This window comes from Crinia signifera, chromosome 3 (assembly GCF_055691185.1).
Source record: "Crinia signifera chromosome 3, ASM5569118v1, whole genome shotgun sequence".
NCBI classification, from domain to species: domain Eukaryota; kingdom Metazoa; phylum Chordata; class Amphibia; order Anura; family Myobatrachidae; genus Crinia; species Crinia signifera.
In genome coordinates, this window is record NC_139219.1 from 15,565,618 (window position 1) to 15,593,356 (window position 27,739).

The 27,739-nt window shown below is 47.0% G+C and overlaps 1 protein-coding gene across 3 annotated transcripts; it reads right to left on the reverse strand.

Moving 5' to 3' along the window:
• Window positions 1-230: 230 nt before the first annotated feature.
• LOC146063193 (uncharacterized) lies at window positions 231-27,347 on the reverse strand. Of its 3 annotated transcripts, none has more exons than XM_083175348.1 (11): window positions 26,617-27,347; window positions 25,602-25,687; window positions 24,283-24,448; window positions 22,500-23,912; window positions 19,519-19,618; window positions 19,124-19,377; window positions 18,459-18,867; window positions 18,094-18,335; window positions 17,837-17,921; window positions 17,628-17,746; window positions 231-5,190 (listed from the first exon to the last, which is right to left on the reverse strand). In XM_083175348.1, the coding sequence occupies exons 1-11, from the start codon at window positions 27,271-27,273 to the stop codon at window positions 2,710-2,712; spliced, it is 6,012 nt and encodes a 2,003-aa protein (XP_083031474.1). In that variant the 5' UTR covers window positions 27,274-27,347; the 3' UTR covers window positions 231-2,709. The 3 variants fall into 3 exon arrangements, with proteins under 3 accessions (XP_083031474.1, XP_083031473.1, XP_083031472.1); XM_083175347.1 differs by having other exon boundaries at window positions 18,094-18,386; XM_083175346.1 differs by having other exon boundaries at window positions 18,094-18,867.
• Between the last annotated feature and the right edge of the window lie 392 nt (window positions 27,348-27,739).

Below are 27,739 nucleotides of genomic sequence, written 5' to 3' on the forward strand. Positions count from 1 at the left end.
CTATGCAAGCCTCTAAGGGTGCACGCAGTGAAGACCTGCAAATTTGCAGATCTACAACATCGGTCCCAGTACATAGGTGCCATAAGTACAACATACAGAAATTAGTCATAGACAAGGGAACGTACGGCTTATAGCATCTAAACCACAAGCTTTAGGAAATACATAAAATCTGAACGCTTTCTCGTTTCCTATATAGTCACAACAGGAAGAAGGAGATCAGGACTGTGACAGCCGTTATGAACAGATTGGTTTATTTTGGAACTTTTTTACAGGCACAAATGACTGCGCTGAGCAGCTGTGAAGCGTTTTATTACTAAATTTAATAAGCAATCTAGAAAAGAAAACAAGAAAATTAACAGAGTTCGCATAAGATTCACCACGTCATACAATCACTTGTCTTTACCCATGGTGGACCATTCCAGATTCAAACTCCTCTCTGATGAAGATTATTGGTTATTAAAGAAAAAAGGGGTTTGAAGGGGGAGGTGCAGAATATTACAGACGTCAGTCCGTGTTCTGACGGAGCTGTAACAGTGATTCCAATCCCAATCTGCAATTAACTTTGTGAAAAAATCAGAGATTGTAAAAGGAAATCTAGAAATTATGAACATATTGCTATTAGATTAGCATGACTGAAGCATTTGTTTCAAAATTTATACAGAAATGTAGGCAAAAACACATGATCCATCTCCACGTGCATACAGTGTGGTGCAGGACTGCTGGTTCTTGCACCATGAAGAGCCAATTCTTAGTGGAGAACGGAGAACATCTCCAGATATAAAAATTTAAATAGCTTATTACCTTTTATTGGTTGCATAGTAAGAGCGCCCATCTCCAACTCCCCCCTTGCCACCTGCATGCTGCCTAGAGGCCATAATCTTGTCATCCATTCCAATGCTCCTGGGCCACATCACCTGTCTAGACATTTGCAGACCTTTTCTTCATTTGTGGCCAGATACCTCGAACTTTCACTGTGTGAGGCTGAAAGTGGCACTGGCCATACTGGTGGGACGCATAGTGATTTTGGACCAACGGAGTCTCGATGCCGCAGAAAGACTTATTTATCTTTAGGTTAATATGTGCTTAGCCCCCTTCTGTTCAGTTTGGGCATTTTGGATTGCAGAACTTACATCTACCCTGCCCACTATATTCTGTACCCAAGTTCTAGCATGTTATTTTATTGTGCCCTGTTTAATCAAAAACGAGTTTGTTCTATTTTTACTTGCTCTAACTCTTAGGTCCTCGTATGGCTCACCTCCCAGTGTAACCTTCGTAGTGTGCCCAACATGGCTAACTCACCTGGTACACTCGTTGATGGGATGCAAAATACAAGGACCTGACTGTTGGAACCCTACTCCTAGACACAACCACCATCTATTTTGTGTCATCTTTTCTGGCCGTGACCTACTTCACCATGAGGAACACAATACAGCTGCGTCACTTGGTACATCTCATGAGGGTAGTTATTTCGCAAAATGTCGGTACCAACTTAGCAGTATACAGTCACTCTACATGCTTTATTACTTCACACTTTTGTACTAGGGGCTTTGTTTTTGATGGAGAGGTGGACGCCTTTCAGCCAGCGCTCGCCAGAATGCTCCCCGCTGGCTGTGAGCGAGCGTCTCACAGACACGCGCATGCCAGTTTTCAGGGGGACAGGAACCCTGTCCGTCCCCACTTCAGGGAGGAGTGGGTGTGCAGGGAGGCGGTGGGGACCGGCGAACAGCGACGGGGAGCTCCATCGGAAGGGGACACGCAAGCGCACACACGTCCCCTTTTGACAGCTGGCAGTTGACAATCCGACTGCCAGACGGCAGCGGCTCCATCTCTAAATTGATCGCCTATACCAGGTTTTGGAGAAAAAAAAAAAAAGTATTACAAGAGGTGGAATGGTATTACAACCACAGAATACATGTGACAAGAATATTGTGTTATTTTCAGTCTTAACACGCAGCGGAACTGTACTCGGTCACTGCATGGGTTTATTTTATTTATCTAAGAAAGGCAGGAACAAAAAGTATGCAATATTCATGGTTTGAATCTTACATGAAACACAACTCAATCCGTTTTCTGCAGTAACAGCGGAGAAACAATTACGCAACACCACATGATGAACTCAACCTAAAAACATCATAAACACAAGTAAGTTATGAACAGGTCCATACAACAGGGAACCTCAAACAAATATTTACAGAACTGCAATGCAGTTTGAAAAACAAAAATAAATGGTAAAAACCTGCCCCATGCAGAGCCATCTCCTAGTGGAGAATGTATATACGCCTGGTCCCAAGGCATGTCTACCTAAATTAAACCATTTTCAAAACATTTGAAAAAGAAAAATATGCCCTACTTAAACAAATAATATTTACAAAACAAAAAGGACTATGCTTAAAACAAGAATTTGCTAAACAGTCCCCAAATTAAAATCAAATTGCATAAAAGTAACAGAAAATTTGGAATTAAATTTAAATGCCAAAAGCGGTTTCCTAAGAGAAAATAAATCTGCAGGATGTAAGAACACAAACTTTAAATTTTGCTTGATGCAAGGCTTGGCTAGCAGTGACTGGAACATTCCCAATACATCTAGGTTTGTGCAGAAGCTTGAGAATGATCTACGGTCTCTTCTTATGTTAGGGGAAGTAGACCCTACAAATTAAACACATTTATGTTACAATTATTTTAATGTTCTCCTTCACTTTAAAGGTTTGTTTAATCAGAATCACACGTGGTTAAAACAGACAAGTCTTCAGTGGAATAATCAGTTACAGACGGGGGCTTCTCTTGTACCGGCTTTGAATAACCCACATCTACAAGAGATTTTCCATGCGCAAAGTTCATAGGCTGCTTGGCTACAGTCCCAGAGATTCGTGATGATGCGTAGGACGCAAAGCTCTGACCAAAAGGTCTGTGCTTTGAGGCAGCAGTAGAACTCCAAGGTACGTCCGGAACTTCACACGCCATATCAGAGTCATCCAGATCTTCACAAGATTCAACTGGTACAACAGGCGTCATCGCGTTAGGCTGTGCCTTCTCAGGTTTTATGGTCTTTCTTGGTTTTTCCACTTTTACTTGGACAAGAGATTCCATTTCTTGATCTTCAGAAGTGGTCAATACATCACAATCTTCTTCTGTTGCTATTAGCTTGTAATAGGAGTCCAGTTCATTTGTCATATCTTTAGCAGGACTCATTTTAGCAGACCAGTTTTTCTGCTCAACGGGCTGCTGACCTGCTGCACAATTCTCCGCTTTATTAGTAGAGTTCTGGGCTCTGGCAGATGATATTTTAATATCTTTATACCCTAGATCTGGTACATGGCTAAACAAAGAAGACGGCAGAGACAGAGGAGCACTTTTAAATTTTTGGTTCAGTTTGGTAGTAGCATGGTAAGCAAGAATTGGTGGTATCACAGCAGGAGCTGAAGGTGGTGGTGGTGGTGGCGGTGGCATCACAGCAGGAGCAGTATTTACAATAGGTTTGTTTTCTGGTGGTTTTAGGGCAACAGTTTGTGCATTGGTCTTAGTTTCCTGCAAAGGTATATATTCCAATTTACCAGTCACTGGGTTCATTGAAAGCGAGGTGAATTGGGTAATCGGTTTTGGTTCAGTAGGTGCCTTGGTTTCTGCAGGTTTTTGGACACTGGTCTTTTTATCTTTGTCTTGTGAATGGGTGTACCCAGGCTTACTAGCCAATGTAGTATTGGAAGCTTTGCTATCCTTGCCTTTTTCAGCTTGTGATGTACTGTTTGCTGAACTACTTTGAACGATCATGGCTTTAGGGGACTCCATTTTGGCAGGTATCGTGTTAATTGGAGGCTTGCCTGTTTTGACAGATGACACATGGCTAGGACTTTGACTGGAAGACTTCACACTGTGCACATGCTGGACAGTTACAGAACGTGGTTTATGTATTTGTTTGCTAGGTTCACTGGTACCTTTAGGTGAAGGGTTGGAGGAAGAGGCAGCATTACTCGGGCTGGATGTGACACTACTCTTCTGAGAGCTGGAACCCGTCGGTTTTGTAGGTGCTGCACTTTCTTTTCCTTTGTTTGCCTCAGTCTTGTGTTCAACAGTAACTGCCTTTTTATTGAACAGCATGTCATATAGCTCTTTTTTTCTAGCAACCTCCAATTCATTTTTTCTCGCCAATTCATTTTTTCTCTCCAATTCATTTTTTCTCTCCAATTCCAGTTTCTTATATCTCTCATAGTCGTATTTCTTAGATCTCTCCAATTCCAATTTCTTATTGTTCGCCAAATCAGTATTCTGCTTTCTCTCCAATTCTTTCTTTTTCTCCAATTCCTTAATTCTCTCCAATTCCTTAATGGTTTTGGAAACTGTATTATCTTGGTCAGATGTCACACTGCTGGAGGGTTTGACTGTGGAAACCGGTGCTGGTTTCGAGGTGGACTGTTGTGTTGCTTTAAGAGTCACCAATTGTCCTCCAAAAGCTTTGGAAACCAAATCTTCTGGCAAGACCCCTGTGGGTTTACCTTTCAAAATAGGAATAGCTTTTGATGATGCGCTTGAAGATTTTATAGACAAGAAGGTATCGAGAGGAGCCGGCTTGTTTACTGCAACCACGGAAGGTGTTCTTCGTTGGGTAGTAGGACCTTGCAGATTGGGTCGAACTTTAGTTTGTGTTGTGATAGTTGTAGAAGTAGTAGTAGCAGCAGCAGTAGTAGTAGATAAACTGGTGGTTGATGTGGAAGAGAACTGGGTGGAGGAAGTTGAATTTTGAGGGCTACCTTGTGTATTGCTGGGCTTACCCATTAATTTTATTTCAATTCCCTTTGCCTTCACAGAATGAACCTTCGCATCATCATCATCTTTATCCTTGTTAGCAACACTCTCTACCTTTGATGTGCTACTATCCATTTGATTTTTATTCTCTGGGGTCTTCCAGACAAACTTCCCGACCGTAGAAGATTGAACGGGCGCCTTATCAGGAGTAGTATTTCGTTTCTTATCAGACCTGGCTGGAGAAAGAGATGATTTGCGTTTCGCATTTCTTTCCTCTTCCTCTCTTTTCTCCCTCTTAGATTTACTCTCGTCAGAGGGATAATTTTTGTACTCAGTAACTTTGCGTTTTTTCTCCATTTGTTTGAGATCTGCCTCCTGAGCAGCCATCAAGCACGATCTCTTCAATGCACGACGAAGTGTTTCGTAATTGTTGTTTACCTCAATGTGTTTCTGGGGAATGCAAAAAATAAAATAAAAATCCATGTCATATATTTCAATAAAAAATAAAAAAAACAGATAAAGTGCAACGGTTATATTTATGATAAAGAGATTAGTCTTTACTTTGAAACTAGTATTTTAACAATGTCTGTTGTGTGGATGTAGGCTTCTCGCTGCTTAGAGCATGTAGAAGACCTTCTTAGTTCTAAGGGACTGTGCACTTATCTTTACCTTTCCCTGAATTTTATAGGGGACAATGACTTGACATTAGACTGTATAGGAAACTGAGCACCAAATAGTTGATACCTGTTTTCCAGCAGCTCAGTGAGGGAAGGTTTCCCTTAAGTGAGGGAACTGAACTGCACTGAGACCACTTTGCCCAAAAGCATAATCTGCGGAGGCAAAGGTGTCAAAGAAGAATTAAAGTGTATGGGCATAGGCTGCATTACAAAGCTGCTCCTCAGAGGTGCCACATCTAGCAGCCAAGAGATTTCTGTTGCCCAGGTGGAATGGGCAGTCAGTTCTTGTTAGCAAGCCCAAGGCAGAAGGAAAGGAACCACATACAAACATCTCCAGTATACTGGATACCAAACATTCTAGTCCACACAACGAAGACAACGAAACTCAGAAACCACAATTAAATAACTGAAGCAGGCACGGCAGGGAGGGATCCCTGTGTCTCCTGAGGACCTTGAAGATAGATTTAACAGGTAAGACATAGATTTAACAGGTAAGACATAAATCTCCCTTTATTCTTCTGTCCTCAGGAGACACAGGGCTGATGCTGGGACAATCTAAAGCAGCACCCTAAGGATGGAGAGGAGCATGAGGTGCATTAACAACACTGCCCGAAAGTAGAGTCTCCACAGATAGGTATTAGCAGAAGACCAAGTAGCTGCTCTGCAAATCTTTTCTGCTGTTGTACCACCCGAACAGCCCATGAAGCACCCACAAACCTAGTGGAGTGAGCTCGAACGCCTGCTGGAAATGGGAGAGATTAGTCCAGTTAAGCCTGCCAAATGACAGAATGAAGTCAGCGAGCTATGGTCTGTTTAGTCGCAGGCCGGACAAACAGCGCATCACACTTTCTAGGATCCCTACTCTGTCTGACATAGATCTGATTACTACATCCATGGAAGATTATGCAGTAGAATCCCTCCTGACCCACAGAAGGCTGAGAAAAAATTTCCTGGTTTATGAAAAGGGAGCGCTTGTGCTATAAACAATAATAAAACAATGATGTGCTTGCCTGTGGAAAAAAGGGGGGGACAGGGAGGGAAGGATAAGGTAGATATATAAAATACTTGGGCTTTAAAAAGCCTATTGTTTGCTTACAGCCCTTTCGTGGCTTGTTTTGAGAGGATGCGGGCAGGCGGTTCAGGGGACACGCAGTTGCGGCGTCTAGCTACACTTTACCTACAATACCTTAGTATCTTTTCTTGGGTCAGTGCAGCGTCCGTCTGATGTTTTTTTCTGCGTCTTCTGTCTCCCTGTTGCCGCGATGTTCCGCTGTAGTGAGGCCAGAAGTTCGGATCGCGTACTTCCGGTATCGGTACGGGACTCCCGGCGCACACCTGCGCCGGGAGTCCCGTACCGATACCGAAATTGTGGCGAGACGCCATCAGGTCAACTTCTGGCCTGCCCCAATGTCAGACCAGCATCTGGAACACCTCCGGGTGTAGCGCCCATTTGACAGTGTGAAGAGCCCGAATCCTCTTCTCCGCCCACTGAAAAATGTGGGAGGACTCTACCATAGCAGAGCGACTGCCGCCCTGATAATTGATATAAAGGACTGCCACATTGTCGGACTGTATCTGCACTGGGTGTCCCTGGGGCAAGTGTTCTGTCAAAGAGCCCGGAAAACCACCTGTAATTCCAGCAGGTTAATGGGCAGCTGACTTTCCTGAAGCATCCAAAGGCACTGATAGCTCTGCCAACAAGTGACAGCCCTTCCAACTTCTAAGGCTGGCATCCATTGTGAGAAAGACCCACTCTGAAACCCAAAATGGCCTCCCTGCCATGAGGTTCTGATCCAGAAGGTACAATGACAGCGTAAGGTGCACTTCCAGGGTTAGGACCATCACCTGGGACCGGTACCTGGCATGGGATCTTAACCACTTGTCCAGAATTTCTCTCTGCAACTGACGGGAGTGAAACTGGGCATACTCTGCCATGTCGTAGGCTGACACCCTTAACCCCAAGACCCTCATGCAAGCAAGCACTGACACATGCCTATAAAAGAGAAGATCCGGGATGAGAGATTACAGGGTCCTGCAGCGGTCCTCCAGAAGAAATTTCGATTGGCGAAGTCCAGCTAAGCTCCGAGATGCAACATGGACTGTGAGGGAACAAATCGAATACTTGGGCAAGCTGGTCATCCAGCTGTGGGCCTGTAACAACTGTACCGCTATAGTGATTCTGTAGCACCACCGTGAAATGAGTAAGTCGTCCAGGTATGGAAAAATTCAAATGCTCTGCCTCCGAAGCCTGCTCCCCATGACCTTTGTGAACACATGGGAAGCAATGGAGAGTCCAAATGGAAGAGCACAAAACTGAAAGGGTCACCACTATACTGCAAACCTCAGGAATTTTTGATGTTGCAGGCAGATGAGGACAAGCAAATAGGCATTCTGGATATTAAGGGAAACCATAAAGTCCCATGGTTCCAATGCAAGGATGATTAAGGGGCAAAGTTGCCATGTGGTAAAGTCACTTGGTAAAGCTAAGGAGAAGAGCTGGGTGGTCGACGCTGAAATGTCAGAGACACCACATCGGCCTACAGCCGGCCTCCCACGTAATGCAGTGGGCTTAGAGTCTGTGCGTCTAGTTGCCCAGGGCAGCCTGCCCTTTGGCTTGGAAGGTCTATTGGTGTAGGAACGAGACCTGGAGAAGGACTGACCTCTACCCTTTGCTTGGATCCGAAAGGACTGAAAGGTAGTGGGATAAGGCTGCTGTGCAGGCATAGAAGGAAAGGCGGCAGTCTTAGTGGCCTCTACCGTAGCCACCATTTTGTGAAGCTCCGAGCCAAAAAGCACTGACACCTTATAAGGAAGTGCCTCTAGGACTCTATTAAGAGTCCGCATCAGCCATCCAAGAATGAAGCCACAAGGATCGTCTTGGCGCGATAACTGAGGCCAACATGACCGCATCTATGGCCAGCTCACCCATATATAGGGAGGCCTGCTGTATATTGGTCACAAGAACCACCAAATACTCCCCAGTTATACCAGCTGATAATCATGTGGAAAGAGCATCAGTCCATTACCCTAAAGCTTTAGCAACCGAAGCAGAAGACCGAGCCGGCCCGGCGATAGCTTAAAGAAATCCATAATCCATTCAGCAGAATCCATAAGGGACACCATATTGGGAATAGGGAGAGTAGAAGTCCCTCACCAGTCTAGCAACGTGTGCATCTACTGGAGGGGCTGTCTCCCATTGGAAGAGGGTAAAGTGAGGGTAGGTGCTTAAGTAAATTAAACCTTCTGTTAGGCCAATGACAACAGATCAAGTTGATCAGACATAGGGAAAAAAGGGATTTTTGTAAGAACTTACCGTTCGAATCCCTTTCTCTGATATGGTCCTGGTGACACAGCTCAACACTGGGATGTAGGAGGGTCCGAAGGAGCCAGGCACCTATCCTAAAGTTTTAGAGGGTAGGCTCCTCCCCTACTGCATCCCTGGACTCTTCAGTTCAATCTTTCAAAGCCACTGGAATACATTAACTCAGTACAAACACCTGCACATATTATATGCACATTTTATAACAGAAACTGTTAACTTTTAACCATTTTAACATGAACATCATGAAACTTCTGGCATACTTACTGAGCGTAAGGGAGGGATCGCTGTGTCACCAGGACCATATCAGAGAAAGGGATTCGAACGGTAAGTTCTTACAAAAATCCCTTTTTCTCTTTCAATGGTCCTGGTGACACAGCTCAACACTGGGACGTTCCAGAGCCGGTCCTTTGGGAGGGTACGCTCAGGTCTGCAGCTCTCAGCACTGCTTGCCCGAATGATGCGTCCTCCGACGCGAACTCATGGAATCTATAGAATTTGGCAAATGTGTGAACAGATGACCAAGTGGCAGCTCTGCAAACCTGCTCAGCTGTGGCCCCATGTCGAACCGCCCAAGAGGTGGCAACTGACCTGGTGGTATGCGCATTTATTTTGGCCGGTACTGGTCTACCCACCTTGGTGTATGCAAAAGCTATCACAGACCGCAACCACCTAGCAATAGTCTGCTTAGATGCAGGCCAACCAATTTTGTGTACGTCATACAATACCAACAATGTGTCAGTCTTCCTGACACTCTTCACTCTGTCCACATATATGCGTAAGGCACGCACAACATCCAAAGTTCTCAATTTGTCCCTTTTCTTAGAACCCTCTGGGGGTTGAAACACAGGTAGAACTATCTCCTGATTTAAATGGAAGGTAGATACCACCTTCGGTAAAAACTGAGGCACTGTTCTTAAAACAGCCCTGTCATCATGAAAAATTAAGAAGGGAGATTTACATGACAAAGCTCCCAATTCTGAAACTCTTTTAGCAGATGCTACTGCTAACAAAAACACTAGCTTCCACGTGAGAAACTTAAAGTCAGCCGACCTTAAAGGTTCAAATGGTGCCTTTTGAAGGCATTCCAAAACCAGTGATAGATCCCAAGGTGCTACTGGTTGCTTGTATGGAGGTTTCAACCTGGATACTCCTTGTAAAAAGGTTTGAATTTCCGGCAAAATGGCTATCTTTTTCTGGAAATAGATGGACAAGGCCGAAATCTGCACCTTCAGTGACTGAAGGCTTAGCCCCGATGAAAAACCATCTTGTAAGAATTCCATCATTCTTGATAGCTTAAAATGAGATGTATGAGCCTTTCTTCTCTCACACCATCGAATGTAAGTCTTCCAGACTCTATAATAATTTGCCGAAGATACAGCTTTTCTGGCTTTTATCATCGTCTGTACTACTGCCTCAGAAAACCCTTTTCTTTTCAAAATGGTGGTTTCAATAGCCAGGCCGTCAAAATCAATCGATCTGAATCCAGGTGATTGAATGGGCCTTGTCTTAGAAGGTCTGTTCTCAGAGGTAGACGCCATGAGTCCACAGACAACCTCTGAAGCCTCGAGTACCAGGACCTCCTTGGCCAATCTGGGGCCACTAAGATCACTGGAACCTTCTGCCCCTGTATTTTCTTCAGAAGTCTCGGTAACATTGGTACTGGTGGGAATGCATAAAGGAGATCTCCCTGCCAGTGAATAGTCATGGCATCCACTGCCTCCGCTAGTGGATCCCTTGTTCTGGCATAGAACCTGGGCACCTGACGGTTGACCCTGGATGCCATCAGGTCCACATCCGGAGTTCCCCACATCGAAGTGATTTGGTGAAACACCTGAGGGTGTAAGCTCCATTCCCCTTCCTTGAGCTCCTCCCTGCTCAGGAAGTCGGCTTCTATATTCTCTATTCCTGGAATGAATATAGCCGATACAGCTGGAACATTCTGTTCCGCCCATAGGAAGATTCTGGACACCTCCCACATGGCCAATCTGCTGCGTGTACCTCCCTGGTGATTCAGATACGCTACAGCTGTGGCATTGTCGGTCTGAATCCTCAAAGGGAGGTTCTGTAACCTGTCTCCCGCCAAGGAAATCACTTTCCAGACAGCTCTCAGCTCCAAGATGTTGATTGGTAACGCTGATTCCTCTGCCGTCCACAGGCCCTGAAGCCTGAGATCCAGGACTATTGCCCCCCAGCCCCTGAGACTGGCGTCGGTAGTTACTATCAACCAGTCCCAGGTCTGTAAAGACCGACCCCACTGAAGGGAATCTACTTCTGTCCACCATTTCAAGGATTCTCGAGTGTCCGAAGACAGCACTATCATCTCGGATTTCATGGTCAAAGTGTTTCCTGACCAGGCTGACAAAATGTTCCATTGGAACCTCCGAGAGTGGAACCTGGCAAATTGAAGCGTCTCGAATGACGCCACCATCTTCCCCAGGAGCTTGAGGCACCTCCATACTGAAATGCTCTGAGTCCTGAGAATTTCCTGGACTAGGGTGACCAGATCCCTGGCCTTTACCTCCGGGAGGAATACCCGATGAAGATGGGTGTCCAGTATGACTCCCAAGAATTGGAGCCTTTGTGACGGTACCAACTGAGATTTTTGCAAATTTAAAATCCAGCCGTGAGCCTGCAAAAAACTGATGGCCTCTGCCAAGTGACTCTGCAGCATGGCTGCTGACTCTGCTTTGAACAGGAGATCGTCCAAATAGGGTATTACTGTGATTCCCCTGAGCCTCAGCACCGCCGCCATCACTGACATTATCTTTGTGAATACCCTTGGCGCGGTTGCTAGCCCAAAGGGTAACGCCCGGAATTGTAAATGCAGGTCTCCTATGGCAAACCTCAACAGCGTCTGATGCTCCGGGTGTATAGGGACGTGCAAATATGCGTCCTGGACATCCATGGACGCCAAAAATTCTCCCTGGTCCAGACTCAGGAGTACTGACCGTAGGGACTCCATTTTGAAATGGTCTACCCATAAATGAACATTTAGGGATTTCAAATTTAGTATTGGTCTGAAAGACCCGTCTGGTTTGGGCACCAGGAACAGCGTGGAGTAAAAGCCTTTCTTCCACTCTGCCCTGGGACTGGGAACTGGTGTAACCACCCCTTTTTCCAAAAGGGAGTGAGCTGCTCTCACAAGAGCTGTACGAAGCCGTGCCTCCTTTGGTAAGGATGTGGGGATGAACCTCTTCGGAGGCGGCCCTCTGCAAGGGATTTTGTAACCTTGTGTTATAATATCTAACACCCAGGCATCCTGGCCTAGAGAAGCCCAAGCGTCCCTGAAGAGTGTGAGACGCCCCCCCACTTTTGTCACTGTCGGGCGAAGCCCCTGACAGTCATGCAGAGGGTTTATCCTCTCCTTTTGTGGCAGGCTTCTTGTGAAAAGAGCCAAATTTTGACTTTTGTGTCTTGCCTCTAGAGGACTGAAACCTTCCCCTGAAAGACTGTCCTCGAAAGGACGCACCACCTCTAGGGGAGGGCCGAAAGGACGGCTTAAAAGCAGAAAATCTGGACGTCTGCTTTGCTGAGGAGGCCGGCAGGAATGTACTTTTGCCGCCCGTGGCCTGCTTTATAATCTCCTCTAATTCGGTACCAAAGAGTACCTTTCCTTTGAAGGCTAATGTTTCCAGAGCCTTCTTGGACTCATTGTCTGCTTCCCAGGCTTTAAGCCAAAGCACTCTCCTGGCATTAATGGAGACTGTGGACACTCTGGTTGCCATTTTAATAGCTTCCTCCTCTGCTTCCACTGCATATTCTGCAGCTGCCTTAATCTTTTCTGCAAGCAGTAACGCACCAGGGTCAGCTTGCAGCATGGTGCATAATTCACCAGCCCACTCTATCATGGCCTTAGAGACCCAGGCTGAAGCAATAAGGGGCCGTAAGGTAAACCCCACCCCTTCAAAGATAGCCTTGAGGTTACCCTCCAGCTTTTTATCCACAGAATCTTTGAAAGCTGCACCGCCCTGTACTGGTAATACAGTAGCCTTGGACAAACGTGCCACTGAAGCGTCCACAACTGGGACCTTTTCCCAGAGCTCCGCATGAGACTCTGGCATGGGGTACAGACTAAGGAATCGCTTAGGCATCTGTAGCCTCTTATCAGGAGTTTTCCAAGCCCCTTCTAACAATTCCTGTAACCCCTCATCTGAAGGAAAAGTAACAGCCTCCTTCCGCTGTCGCTTAGAAACACCTTTAACAGGAGTCTTATCCTCCACAAACAGCTTTAAAGCCTGCTTCACAGCTACAATGAGATCCTCTATACCAGCAGCAGAGTTCTCTTCCACATCATCACCCTGATCCCAGGGGATGTCAGTATACTCTCCTTCCTCCTCATCTACCACAGTAGTCAAAGCATAAGACCTTCTAGGGGTCCCTGCCACATCATCCATTTTGTCCAGCATTTCACTGAACCTGTTGATCCCTTTTGCAGTATCCTGCATCACCTGAATCAGCGCAGGATCTGCCTGGGTAAGAGGCAAGGAGCCAGACGACTGCTGAGATGATGGCATAGGTCTCTGTGATTCTACCAGCCCATCACTCTGCCTGTCCAAAAGCTGCACCAAAGCGTTAACTGACCTGCCTAGGGCCCTGGCCCACGCAGGTTCCATCTGCTCTGCCCTATGGGGTTCACTGCCCATGGGTCTCACATCAGCGCAAGTAATACATAAGCCCCCCTTGGCCATCTGCTCAGGGACAAACTTTTGTGTGCAAACATTGCACGCGCTCAGTGCACTAAGGGCTCCCTCCCCCAAAACCACAGCCTGATGCTCAGACATGATGCAAGTGATAAATGTATATCTATCAGTATACACAGTGCAAACAATGTACAAGCGTTTATACAGAGGCAATGCACCCAATCACTTATCTGTCTGTTGGTTTCAACTGCGGGGAAGCGATGCCCAGGAAATCCAAGTCACTCTGCCAGGATCAGTAAGCCAGCTCAGCTCCGCTGCAAGCGTTCTGAAAGGCGCCAAAGTCAGAGTGAAGGAAGAGACCCCAGGTCCCTGCTGCTGCGGGGTCCGTGACCTTTTGGCGCCAACCACCCCCAGCCAGCCGCTCCTCAGGTAGGATTTCCTAGTTCCAGTGTCTCCCCCTCAACTGGGGATCACTTGGAACATGCCTGTCACAACGCTGCTGTCCTCTCATCTAGGAGCTCAGCGTGTAAGCTCCGCATAAAATGGCCGCCGCCATCACGGAGCGCCTGTCCCCCATGATCCCCACCTAAATGTGGAGCCGGTTTCAGGGTACTCCGGAGCCCAGGCAGCCTTTTGGAAAAGGCTATAAGCGCTGCACAGGGAGACCAGACAGTGTCTCCCCTGTGCACAGTGAGCTGACAGGACGCGCTTCTGTCAGCTCCTGCTGCGCTAGCAGTGTGAGGATTCACTATGAGAATCCTCACACTGTGCCTACCTAGCTAGGGTAAAAGTTAATAAAATAATAAAAATCCCCTAACTACTCTAATTCTTCGGCTGCTCCTGCAGCCCTTTAGAATAGCACCCACTCCAGTGGGCACCTAACACGAACTGAAGAGTCCAGGGATGCAGTAGGGGAGGAGCCTACCCTCTAAAACTTTAGGATAGGTGCCTGGCTCCTTCGGACCCTCCTACATCCCAGTGTTGAGCTGTGTCACCAGGACCATAGAAAAAAGGTTACGGCCCTCTTTATGTTCAAGTTAGACCTGGGAGGTGGGGGGTTGTTGACCGGTGTCTTCCATGGATAAGTCCTCCCTAACCGCCTTAGCCAAAGTCTCCAGGGGCAGTGGAAAACGAAGCAGAATCTGAGGTGCATAGGGACTGAGATGTAGAACCCCCTCTGTGCGCAGTTCCCTGCTAAACAGATCTATCCTGTAAGGCAGTCATGTCCAACCTGCGGCCCTCCAGATGTGCTGAAACTACACATCCCAGCATGCCTTGCCACAATTTGGCTATTAGGGAATGCTAGCAATGCATGCTGGGATGTGTAGTTTCAGCACATCTGGAGGGCCGCAGGTTGGACATGCCTGCTGTAAGGCATGCTGTAGGCTCTGTACAGAGGCAAAGAAATCACCCACGGCAGTTCCAACGCATGGGGAGACAAATCCGTCCGCCCAAGGAAAATTGCAATAGGGCAGTACCAGTAAAGCGGCGGGGATCCGGCACTGCCACCGGCCTGCCCCGCTACTGGCACTGCCTGCCCACTGCCCAGCTCCCCTGGTGGTCTAGCGGGAAGATTGAGTGGCCTGAGGAAGAGCAACATGTTTGAAACGCGTTGGTGATTGATTGGACCTTTTAATCTTTTTGGACTCACACTATCCTAACAACATTTTGAGGACAGATCACCTTTAATCTTGTCATTCCGGGTGAGGAGACTGGAGTATGACCCTGTGCCCTGTGTCCAAATTGTATGACATTTTAGAATAAATCTGTGTATACATCTGGATTGGAGCTGTACTTCTTATTCGCAATCCACAATAAAAGAAACCTTGATGTGAAAATAGGGATCACCTTTTAGGCGAGTGTGTCTTTATGGGCAAGAAATTTGTTATCTGAACGATACCTTTACATGGTTAAACTAGGCGAGTCCCATGCGGGTTCATCTGAGGATAAAGAATCTTTTCCTTTATAACACAAGAATCTTCTTTTGTCCCTTTATGGTTGGAGATCTGGCTAACCGTCTCCTCCTAGAAAGGATCATTGGGCTTATCCTGGGAACAGCGCAGTAGAGATTAAATTTTGTTTTGTCTTTGACAACTGAAATAGCTTTAAAAAGCAAAGTTAAGTTCCATGGAGCCACCAGACGAACAAAAAAAAGTGCAGTCTGTCTCTGAAAACCTGCACTTTCAAGGAAGACAGGCTCAGGCCCAACACAAACCCGCCTGCAAAAAAAAAAAAAAAAGAGTAAAAAAAAAAAAAAAAACCCCACAAAAAAAAAAAAAAAAAAAAAGGAAATGAAGTGTATTTAATTTTAAACCCTCTAGCTGGACACCGTGTGAATTAAGTCCACCAAACATGTTGATAAACCCTGGCAGAGGGTTACAAAATTCAGCACGGTATGAATGACCATAATGGTGAACCGCTTAGCTCTCAGGACTGAAGCCACAAGAGCCACCCCATCAAAGACAGGCCAGATCTGGAAAGCATGGGCCCAGAGACAGAAGAAGGTCCAGTCATAGAGGAAGATAGCAAGGCATTCATGGAGACACATAAGAGATCCTCCACGTACCTAGACCTTTGTGACCGACCAGGAGCTATAATGATCATGGTTCAGCCCTCCAACGTACTGAGGACCGTCGGTATCAGCAATATTGGGGGGGGGGGGGGGGGGGGGGGGGGGGGGGGGGGGGGGCGGAGAGAGATACACCAAACCACCAAGGCATCCATCAGAGTTTAAGTTATCTAGATGTGGTGCCCACCAGCCCGAGTGAATGTCCAGGTGGTTTAAGAAGTCTACTTCTTAAAATATTGAACTCCAAGGATGAAGATGCCAACAAAACCAGAAGTTGAAGCTCTGACCATTTGACAGTGTGACTCACCTTCTTCGGGTTACTGCAAATGCTGTCCTGATGGTGTGGGCAACGGGTATGGGTCATTGGGTTGACCAATATTAAGTCGACATACATTGTCACCTACGGAAGGTTGACACTGCTTCGGTCGACACCTCAAATAGATCGAGGTGCTTAAGGTTGACATGGATGGAAGGTCTACACAAACATTAGGTCGACAATTGCTAGGTCAACATGGGGTTTCACTTGTTTTTTGTCCCAAATGTCGACATGGACACCTCAGAGCACCGCGTCCCCTTGCTTCGCAATATTCTATTTTCTCTCCACGCTAGTGGATGGTAGGGCTTGAAATGCCCCCCGTCGGCACATGGCTTAAACAAGTGATAAACCTTATATGTGTTGACCCAATGTCTGTATACTGTAGGCAACGGTGTATCAGAATGTTGATACTTTTGCATCGAAAATTCTCCTGTATCTACTGAAAGTTGACATTCACAAAAGGTTAGAGCATAGGCATGGGTGACTACACCTTGTACCCATGCAAATATCTCATGGGTATATCCATATCACAGAGAAAAGCAGAAGCCAAATTTTCACACTGGGGTTCCCAAAGGTTGGAGTAAGGTATAAAAGGGATACCAGGAGCCCATGCAACTTTCCAGTAACAAGCGGCAGAAACGGTGTAAAACAGCTGCTCAGCATCTCTGTGATAGAGGGGAGAAAGAGGAATTGTCGCCCTGTGATGGAATACCTACCCTGACGGAAAGAGGCAATGGGAGGGGGAGCCCGCCCCCCCCCCCCCCCCCCCTACCAATATAGATCCCAGTGTAAATGGTTGCAACCTTAGTAGTTCACCATAACCCAACTGCACCGACAGTCCGGAGGGGGTACAGGTGTTCCTCCTCACCGGCAAAGAGGGCCGCTACTGTGTTTTTACCCTTTCCCCCTGTTGCGTCTTGTAGCGACTCCTGTTGTGTGCTCTGGTGCCCAGCAAGTTGCTTGCGTTGCGGCCAACAGTGCTGGGTGAGTAGCAATGTGGGCATCATGTAGGACTCAGCGCTGCCCACGTTGTCAAAATAGAGCAAAGAAAGAAGCAGGACCCCCCCCCCCCCCCCCCCAAAAAAAAAAACTGGTTGCCTGTAGCTGGGGGCAGGTTATAGGGGAGGAGCATGGGCTGCTGGGAAAGATAAAAATAACTATTTGGTGACCAGTCTCCGACGCACAGCCTATACCCAGCGTCAAGCCGGTGTCATCTATGGAGGGCAGGAAAAACAACAATGCACGTCCATAAAATACACAATATGAAAGTTCAGAATTTCTGTAGGTAGAATTTAATAAGAACTATAAGATGCATCCCAAGATTACATATATCCAGGACTCATAACCTAAAGCAGAGACCAACCTTGTAATTCTCATTGTGGGTATAAGCTTTCAGATGCTCTCCAGCAGCATTGTGATCTGGAAAGAGTTCTTCACATAGTTCACAGTAGTATCCACAAGTTGGGACCACGAACTCAGAACCTGCAACATATTACAGCAGAGCAGACAAGTAAGAGTACATTCAAGGTGCCCCCGCTACCCACCCATTTCCAAGCCAACTAAAAGTCTCACCTCTCAAGGAAACATTGACTTTCCGTTTCTTAACCGTATTTTCATCTTTCTTTTTATTCCAGGGTGTTTTCTGCACTTTCACGTTCTATTTGAATAGAAGGGAGAATATTTCATATTTATAGTCACAAAGCTACTAAACAATCCAAAAGTTGTACACAGATAGCTAAAGCCCCTCATTCCTCAGTAAAAAGTAACATTAAGAGCGCCCATAATCATTCAGTCATACAACAAATAGATACCTATTGTTAATGCCATACCTGTTTGTGTTTTTTATCATGCAAGTGCAGGAGGAACTCAAGCAGAGTCAAAAAGATGGTGTTGCATTCCTCACACCAATGTCCACCGCTGTCATAATATTCAAATAATTCTACTCGCTTAAAGACTGCAGGTTCTTCATTCTTAGGGGAAGTCTTGGGAGGCTGTGCGCTAGGGGAAGTCTTGGGAGGCTCTGCGCTAGGGGAAGTCTTGGGAGGCTCTGCGCTAGGGGAAGTCTTGGGAGGCTGTGCGCTAGAAGTCTTGGGAGGCTGTGCACTAGAAGAAGTCTTGGGAGGCTGTGCGCTAGAAGTCTTGGGAGGCTGTGCGCTAGAAGTCTTGGGAGGCTGTGCGCTAGAAGTCTTGGGAGGCTGTGCGCTAGAAGAAGTCTTGGGAGGCTCTGCGCTAGAGGAAGTCTTGGGAGGCTCTGCGCTAGGCCTTGGGCTTTTGGACTTGTCTCGTGACTTTAAACTATCCTCAGTCTTCGAGGAGCAAGACGAGCTGCGCTCGGATTTATCTTTCAAATCAGAGGTTGATTTTGGTGGAGGGCCCCTATGCTTGGTATCTTCTTCTGACTTCACAGAACTGCTGGATGAGCTGGATGAGCTTGATGAGCCTGATGAGCCTGATGAACTTGAAGACGAGTAGCCATCCCTTGATTTAAAACCAGAAGCAGGTTTTGAGCTGCTCTTGTGTTTGTCTCGCTTAGACACTCGGTCACTGCGGTTCTTCGTCTTTGCCTTGGAGCCACCAACGGCCTTTGACTCACTATCAGAGCCCTGGGCGAAAAAAGAAAAGAAAACACATCTAAGTAGATATTGGACATGTGACAAAGCTGGAACATACGAAATGCCTAAATGTCAAAGGTTTCCTTGGAGAACACAAATGAAGCTAATGGTCAACATTTCTCCACTTGTGCTTCGTTTTTATTTATTCAATTTAGGCTCAGTATATATTATTAAATACAATTATTTCAATTCACTGAAATAAACGGAGACCATTTCTCATACGAGACAAAACAAGGCAAACGCTCACCCTTGATAACGCAGGAGAGCTGGGGCTCCTTTGATGCTTTCTAGAGATTTCAGACACTTCAGCTAACTCAGTTGGGCTGGCACCTAGGATCTCTGCCACCTTAATGAGCTTCTGCTGCTTCTCTTTTGTTTCATCAAGTTCTTGCCACAGTGAGGAAATCTGCTTACTGGCACTAGACAAAACAGCATTCAGTTCCTCTAGTAGAGGGTCCTTCTCACCAGTCTTCTCCCTTCGCTTCTTCCTCAGCAAAAGATCTGGGGGAAAACATTGTGGACAGACGATAGTTTGGGTGTGTTATGGTAATAAGAGATGTGGAAGTATTTATTACCAACCTCCTAACATAGGCTTTCCTGTCCCACTAAACGGTATAATGGACAGTTTAAGGTAACACTTACTTTGATGGATACTTAGCTGCTCCACCTTTGCACTAAGGGTCTTCAGATTTTCGGTCTTGGCTTCACGATCTTTCTTGAGCTCATTCAACTCCCCCATGACCTACAATAAATGAAAGTGTCTTTTTTTCTCCATGTCAAATTTGCATGTGTACATATTATATAGCTACCAAGGGCCCCATAGCCAGCGTTCAGACCAACAGCTGGACATCTCCAAAGCACAGTTATGATGTAGAAAGAATGGTCATCTTCACTTACCTAGAACGTGGCATGACAGCTCGGGATGCAACCTCTTCAGTGAGTGGCACCACAACATATAACAGACATCACTGGAATGTAGCACTAACCAAACATTGTCTAGGTTGTTCAAAACCAATGTAAACAGTCAGGAAAAAAAAATCACATGATGATCAGAAACACAGAGATTGTCCTTGTTGTTTAAAAAAAATGACCTGAACCATTACATACAATGCAAAACGATCTACCAGAAACCATTATTTATAAAAAAAAAAAAAAACACATGGCAATTGTATTTTTCTTGTGAGAGATTCCGCAACAGTCTGCATTACAGAAATGTTTTCCTGTATACTTTTCCCTCTTCCCCATGTAGAAAATAGAAGAGTGTGTATCAAAACAAGTGATGATGTTTGTGTAAAAGGACAAAAAAAATGTAAAGTAAAAAAAAAAAAAATTCTTAACTCTTTCAGACATACTCCAAAATCTCAGGTTATTGCACAACCCGGGATTTTGGTATGTCTGAAAGTTTCAACCCAGGTGTTAAAACCAGGGTCTCCAACCCTTCTTTTCACCTGGGTTGAGGACCTGGGATATACAACCTGGGTTTACTCTTTCAGACATAAGAAAAACCCGTTTTTTTCCTCAGCAAGTTACCAGGTAGAACTGGTTCACTCAGTAATTTGCTGCTGTGTGAAAGGGTGCAGGCTGCACCTGGGAAAATTACCCAGCAGTCAAAATGCTAAGTAATTCCCAGGTAGTATGTCTAAAAGGGGTATAAGTGTATCCAGCACAGTGTAACAATGTAAACTCATATCACAGTCTAACCAGTTGATGTCCGTATTGCACTTATTTTATCATTATATTGTTTCCTAATATAGCTCAGTTTATCCTCCTTAATGAATAAGAGGCCAATGGAGACTATTACACGTGGGAGTTTAAGGTGTGCGGACGATCACCTTGCACTCAGAAATGCGCTCCTCTGTCGTAGCAAAGTATGGAGGATAACTGTTTCCGGTACTCTTTACCTAGAAGGGCGCCCATCGCATGCACTAAAAAAACGTGTGCGATGCGACCGACGCGATTTCCCATAGGGAACAATGTTAAATGTCTCAATTGACCCGATTTTCCTGTTCAATGCCTCAATTGACCCGATTTTTCCATAGGAAACAATGTTAAATGGGCCACAGAGGCTAAATAGGCACCCTGAAGTGTGAAATGGCCCCCACAATTGTTAATGCCACCCCACGATCAACGTGAACCCGAAGCGTGGCGAGGGGCAGCGGTACGCGTCCTACGACCTTTTCATACCCCCACTATCCACGTCGAGTTGAGAATAGAAAGTGTGGCGAGCGCAGCGAGCCACCGAGCCCGAAGCGTGGCGAGCGTACGCGGACACCTTCACAGGTATACGCGTCCCCTCGCGGGCTTCACAGCTGTCCGCTCGCCACGCTTCGGGCTCGGTGGCTCGCCACACTTTCTATTCTCAACTCCACGCCGAAGTGGATAGTGGGGGTATGAAAAGGTCGTAGGACGCGTACCGCCACCCCTCGCGGGCTCGCCACGCTTCGGGTTCACGTTGATCGTGGGGTGGCGTTAACAATTGTGGGGGCCATTTCACACTTCAGGGTGCCTATTTGGCCTCTGTGGGCCATTTAACATGGTTTCCTATGGAAAAAATCAGGACAATTGAGGCATTGAACAGGAAAAAGGGGTAAATTGAGACATTTAACATTGTTCCCTATGGGAAATCGCGGGATTTTTTTTACCTGCGATGACCACGATCAAAATCGTGGGCGTCCTGCTAGGTAAAGAGTACCCTGTTTCCTATTAGATTTGCAGCACAAGATACAGAGCCCGCACGCTATGAGACCGTCCTATTGCGGAACAAGTACCCTCCCAACAGACAGGCATCTATGTCGCCTTTATCCAATTTCAATAGTTAAGTACACAGGGCACGACGGAAGCAGAGTGCTGAGTGATCTAGTTCAGCACAGCACACAGCGCTGCACCAACGATGTGTGCCGAACGATCTGTCACAGCTAGTGTTCCCAATTCAGAGAACACGGGGATAACTAGATTTATACAGCATGCAGTATAGATCTAGTCAGGCGATAGCGATGCACACGATCCCAATACAAACGGAGCAATCTGTCCTTCATTTCTATGCGATCACCGCCTAGAAAGGGGGCTGCGATAGCCCTGTTAGAAATTGTAATCTCATTGGCACAGATGCGTCTGTTTAACACTATGGATACTCTCCTCACAAGCTTGGGCTTCATGTCCAGCACACGCACTTGGTCTGTAAACCTTGTTGGTAATACGCACACTCACGTAAGTCTGTACTGTACTGACTCCTGGCCTTTAAAACCAGCAGATCTTAAAACTCACAATTTAAGGTTAGGTGTACACCAGCTGTTATTAAGATCTGTGGTTATTCTTTACCGCTGTTCAACTATTATTTCTTTAATCGGTTGACTAATGCATTAAGTTACAAAAGGCTCTGTGTAAACTGCAGATTGGACAGTAGAACAGTAACTAACATGCTACGCTTTAGTGGTTAAGTTTGCGGTCTGTACTAGATCTCCTTTGTACACACGCTCAACCAGCCGAGGCAGGGACGATAGTAGTTAGAAATTCTGTTTTTCAGAGAGCTGTGGCGACTCATCATGGTAAAACCTGAATAATATATCAATTGGGACATACATGGTTATAGATAAAGGACCTCTAGTATTCAGGATGAGACTTACTTTGATCTTCTCAGTTTCACTTCTGCGATCTGCTTCCTCTTTGGACAATATCTCATCCTCTACAGCAACGCGTGGTCTGACATCATCTTTACTCATCTCTTTAGTGGTTTCAATGACTAGTAAATTATGGTGTGGAGCGGCAGGCATATGGGCAGGTGGATACATTGGCCAGTTGGTTGCGGGATACGTCGGATAGGGTGTGTAGGGATTATAGTTTGGTGGCGGCATTGAATATCCAGGTACTATTGGTGTGGGATTGTACGCAGGATACGTGGGAATTTGGGCAGCGGGAGATATTGGCTCCGGCACAGGGCTAATTGTGGGTGGCTGCACGGGTATTTCTACTTTGGGTGAGGGAATAGCCTGCTCTTTGGGAACAGACTCCGTTATTGGTGGAGGCGTTTTCTCTTTGGTGGTAGGTTCTGTGCGTGGAGGAACTGGTGGCGTCTGCTCTTTAACCGGCTGAACTGGTTTTGCAGTTTTTTCTATTTTTGCTGGTGGTTTAATGAGTTCTTTTTCCTTCTTCACTGTTTTAACAGGGGCCACAGGGGTCTTCGGTTTGGGGTCAGCAGGACTTGTGCTGGCCCCGCCCTGTGGGTGCTCTTTTGGAGACTGCGGCATCGTCTGTACTGGTTTCTTTCCATGTAGACGTTCTTGAGTTCTGACGGCGAGTTGTCCAATTTCTGATACGCCAATGTCCAACCCGATAGTCTTCAGCAAATCATGGATCTTTTCAAACTCCTGCTTGTTGGGAGCCCCAACATGTTCAGGAACAGAGGGTGCTTGGCTAGTTGACACCTTCTCCGAATCAGTGTTTTTGTTATCCTCTTCACCATACAAGAATCTTTCCTCATCTTCAATTTCTGAGATACTTCTTTGATTCTGATCCAGAGTTTTGCTAGACATTTTTGCATGGAGAGGGGAGGATTTGCTCTCCGCAGTCTTTGCTTGTTCATGTGGTAGCAGAAAGCGGTCATCATTTGGGGTCTTAACTTCTTCCTTACATTGTAGAAAGGGTCTTGTGGGATTGAAAGGAACACCCTGAGAGTCACAGGCACTCCTGTTAAAACTATGCAAAAAGGCTCCCAAATTGGTGTCAGAAAGGTCATGTTGAGGAGCTTTGACCACGCGGTCTGCATTAGCCATTGGTGTTGCTGGAGATGTATTACTGACTGTAACATGTGGAGAGTTACTTTTCAATCCAGATAAGAGAGCGTTGAAAACGTTACCAGTGTTCTGTGCTAGGCTCGGAACCGGCTTCTGGTCTCCTGGTATCTTATGACTGGTTGTGGTTTGTGGCAAGTTAGTCTTGTCAGGGCCCTTAGCAGCACTATTGGAACCTACGCCACTGCTTCTCACTGGAGCTGAAGAAGACTTAAAATCATTTAGATCTTTGTTACTTGAATGGTCAACCTGTTTTGGAAGAAAAAAAAAGAAAGAAATTACAAAGACAATACTCAACTGTGAACAAACCCACGAAAGTCTTGTTCAATACATCCATTGCGGATTTCTCTGGGCAGTGCTAAAAATAATTTTACAGCAAAAGATGGGAGGTGTTATACTAAACCGTAAGAAATCTGTAATTGATAACGTAATGTAATATACGCAGATTGATTCTGCACATTTGCAGTTTAATCCGGCTCTAGTGACATGTGAGAAAAGCACCAGCTACTAGTGAAGGGCTGGTGAAATAAATTCCAGTTGATGGAAGAAGTTGTGCGCAGATAAGTAGATTATTAAGACGAGCAGTTCTAGAGGAAGCAGAATGGGACTCAGGACCTACCAGAGGAGACCGGTCACTGCGCACAGCCTCCGGTTCAGGCCGTCTCTTTAAAATTGACTTTTTTGGCATGGGCAGCGGCTCATCTGGTCTCCTATCTGGCTGGCTTTGATAGGGATAGGGGAACCCAGAGATGGGACGAGACATTGAGTCATGGCCAGATGCAGATCTGAAACAATGCAGAGATTAGGACAAATAACTCAAACACGAACATAGTACCAGGCAACCTAACCTCCTGTCTGTACCTGAGCTGCAAAGGCCAGCATAGCCCTCATTAACGATCCACTCTCTCGTCTCTACATACACAAGGGGGGTCATTAACGACGGGATACGGTCATTTAGCAAATATTGTATTCCTACTTATTTTCCGTTCTGTTCATGCTTGTTAATCATTATTAAACTGACCAAGAATGAGGACAGAAAGACAGGTTGCTATGGGTTACAGGATCTTTTTGTATAGTTGCTAGAAGACCAGATTCATAGGGCCGTATTCAATGAGGCCGGCAATGGGGTTAAACGGCCTTTCGCCCTATTCACTGTTCCGGGGGAAACCCTCACTGTCAGGTGACGGCGAGGATTCCCCCAAACAGCGAGGCTCCTGGCTAACGCAGGGAGCCCGCTGCATTTAGCCGCGATGCCTCGCTGTTTTAGCGACCGCACACGCCATTTCCACGTCGCTGCAAAAACCCTGCGGCGTGGAAACGGCGTGTGCAGGGGGTCAGTTGAATACTGACCGTGCAAGCTGTGACAGCGAGAAGTCAGCACTGCTCGCTGTCACAGTTGACAAAAACCATTGAATATATCCCTTAAAGCCTTGATGGCTAACCTTGACATGGCCAAATAGCAAATCTGAAGCAGAGCATGCTGGGATGTGTAGTTCAACAACATCTGGAGTGTCACGTTGAGCCATCAAGGCCTTAAAGTCACCTGTATGGTCTAAAGCAGGGATGGGGAGCCTTCAGCCCTCCAACTGTTGAACTACATATCCTGGCATGACCTGTTATACAACCATGCTGAACCTGTTGCAAGGCATGCTGGGATATGTAGTTCAACAGCTGAAGGGCAAAAGGTTCCATATCCCTGGTTTAAAGGATAATACTCACATTGACGTTACTTAATTAAAATCGCTGACTTCTTTAAAGAAGACCTCTGCCTGACATTTTAGGGTTACTTTACTAAGATTGGAGTTCTTTCTAAGACGGGATGTTGTCTATAGCAACCAATCAGTTGTACCCCTTGCAGTTGCAGGTAATGCTAGCAACTGACCATCCCTGACATGCACCAACCGCTTTTACATTTTCATGGGTTGCCGGGGATTTTACCTGTCAGCACTGGGATTGGCCAGAGGGTGATCGGAGGAGAGGTGGTCACCGGATGCACTGGAACGGTAACTGGGTGAGTAGTGGCGCTGTGGAGGAAAAAGTCAGTTAATAACCGATGATACAGGCGAATGTCGGGAGAGGGTGGGCCCATATCTGAGTGTGGGGAGGGTCTATTAAATGGGAGTAGGTTCGACCAGTGTCAGGGACAGTACAGATCACAGACTGAAGGACAGGGGACTATGGGGCAGGTTAAAAAATAATCTGTATTACAAGATGGATTGTTTATGGGTCAGGCAACAGAGCTGCCCTTAATTTATAGGACTGGGAGGTGATGAGACATGTCTGTGAAGGTGCCCATACACTTGTCCTAAGGACAAGTCGGACCCAGTTTTCCCCAGAGCCCCCCAGGAGGCTCACATACGATATGGCACTTGATGTGTTGTTTTTTTAATGCTATAAATTGCATGTGATTAATATCATGTAATGCTCCCTCGGAGCTAATGGGGGGAGGCAGGAGAGTTTAAAATAAATATATAAATAAAAATACATTCAAAAGAATGGACAGCCGCAGATTGGCTGAGATCTCTTTCAGCCAAATCAGCGGGCACCAATTTTTTTTTATTTTAATTCGCCTGCCGCAGAGCGCCTCTTCTGCGCAGCGCGTCCCTGCTCATGGATTCGGAATACATCCACATTGTGCCGCTGACAACGACACAGGCCAATAATAACAGGATATGTTAGGAACATGACTAGGAAGTGGGTGAGTCACAGAATGGGTCATGTGATGGGGCATAGCCATAAATGGGAGAGGGGACTGGTGACATGAATGTCAAAAACAACTAAAGGAGGAGAGGGAGCAGGTGACAAGATGGAGTTTTCAAGCAGTAAATGGAAGAGTGTAAGGGGCTGGTGTTACCAATTGGGAGGGATACATGATCTAACTGGTGGGTGTAGACATTTACACAAATAACCGCAGGGGCGGGGTCACACAGGAACGTAGGGGCGGGGCACTCACCTGCTCTCTGCTGCTGCCCTGATGCGGCGGGGAGCGGTTCCGATCATAATACTGAGGTGACGGAGATCGACGAGGAGTCGTAGAGTGGTCGCGTGAGGGCGGGGAGCGGCGCGGGGTCGTAGGTGGGTGGCGGGGGGATGGGGAGCGGGGGGATGTGGAACGACGGGATGGGGAGCGGCGCGGGGTCGTAGGTGGGTGGCGGGGGGATGGGGAGCGGTGGTGCCTGGAGCGGGAGCGGCCCGGCCTCGAACGGGAGCGGCCCGGCCTCGAGCGGGAGCGTCGGTGCTGGCCTGCGTGCCTGGAGCGGGAGCGCCCGTGGGATCTGGAGCGGGAGCGCCGGCCAGGGGAGCGGCCCCGGGAACGGGAGCGACGGGCAGGTGAGCTGCCTCGGGAACGGGAGCGACGGGCAGGTGAGCGGCCTCGGGAACGGGAGCGACGGGCAGGGGAGCGGCCCCGGGAACGGGAGCGCCGGGCAGGGGAGCGGCCCCGGGAACGGGAGCGCCGGGCAGGGGAGCGGGCCCGCCTGACCGGAGATCGTTGCGGCCTGGTCGGAGAGTGCCCCCGGGACCAGCTTCGTGACCTGCTGCGGGTACTGTCACGACTCAGCAGAGGTGGTGTATCCGGGGACAACCCGCGCCGCATCGGCGTCCGGTACATGGCGAACACCGAGTCGCAGACCGCGGCGACAGCGACCGGAGCAAACGTTGAACTATAATGTTACAGCGCGCGCATCTGACGCCGCTACGCCATGACATCATCAGACATGCGGGACGCCATCTTTCTACACCCAACCCCGGCGGCTACCCATCAGAGTGGAGCGCCATCTTGATACACCCGCCGCCTTTCCTCTTTCCCTGCTGGCAGCTGGATCTGTTCTGGAACAGGGCAACAGGCGTTTGTTTGGAAGAGGCCGGATGGACGGCTTGTGTCCATGGTGATGGATGCAGGGGAGTGGAACGGCTTCATTGGAAGCTGGATTATGCTGCTTTCAGACCGCATAACTGGCTTTGACCCTGTATTTGGAAACGTTTCCAAAAACGGGTCTGCCAGATAAAACCCCTTTCACACCGCAGCACTTAAACGGTATATTACCGTTTAAGTGCCGATTTTTTGACACTGGCAG

Coding starts and splice junctions, on each gene's coding strand:
- LOC146063193 (XM_083175346.1), bottom strand. CDS start 27,273: ATGTACCGGACGCCGATGCGGCGCGGGTTGTCCCCGGATACACCACCT. Junction 25,688..26,616: donor AGGGCAGCAGCAGAGAGCAG/GTGAGTGCCCCG, acceptor TTTCCTCCACAG/CGCCACTACTCACCCAGTTA. Junction 18,868..19,123: donor GCTCTCCTGCGTTATCAAGG/GTGAGCGTTTGC, acceptor TTTTTCGCCCAG/GGCTCTGATAGTGAGTCAAA.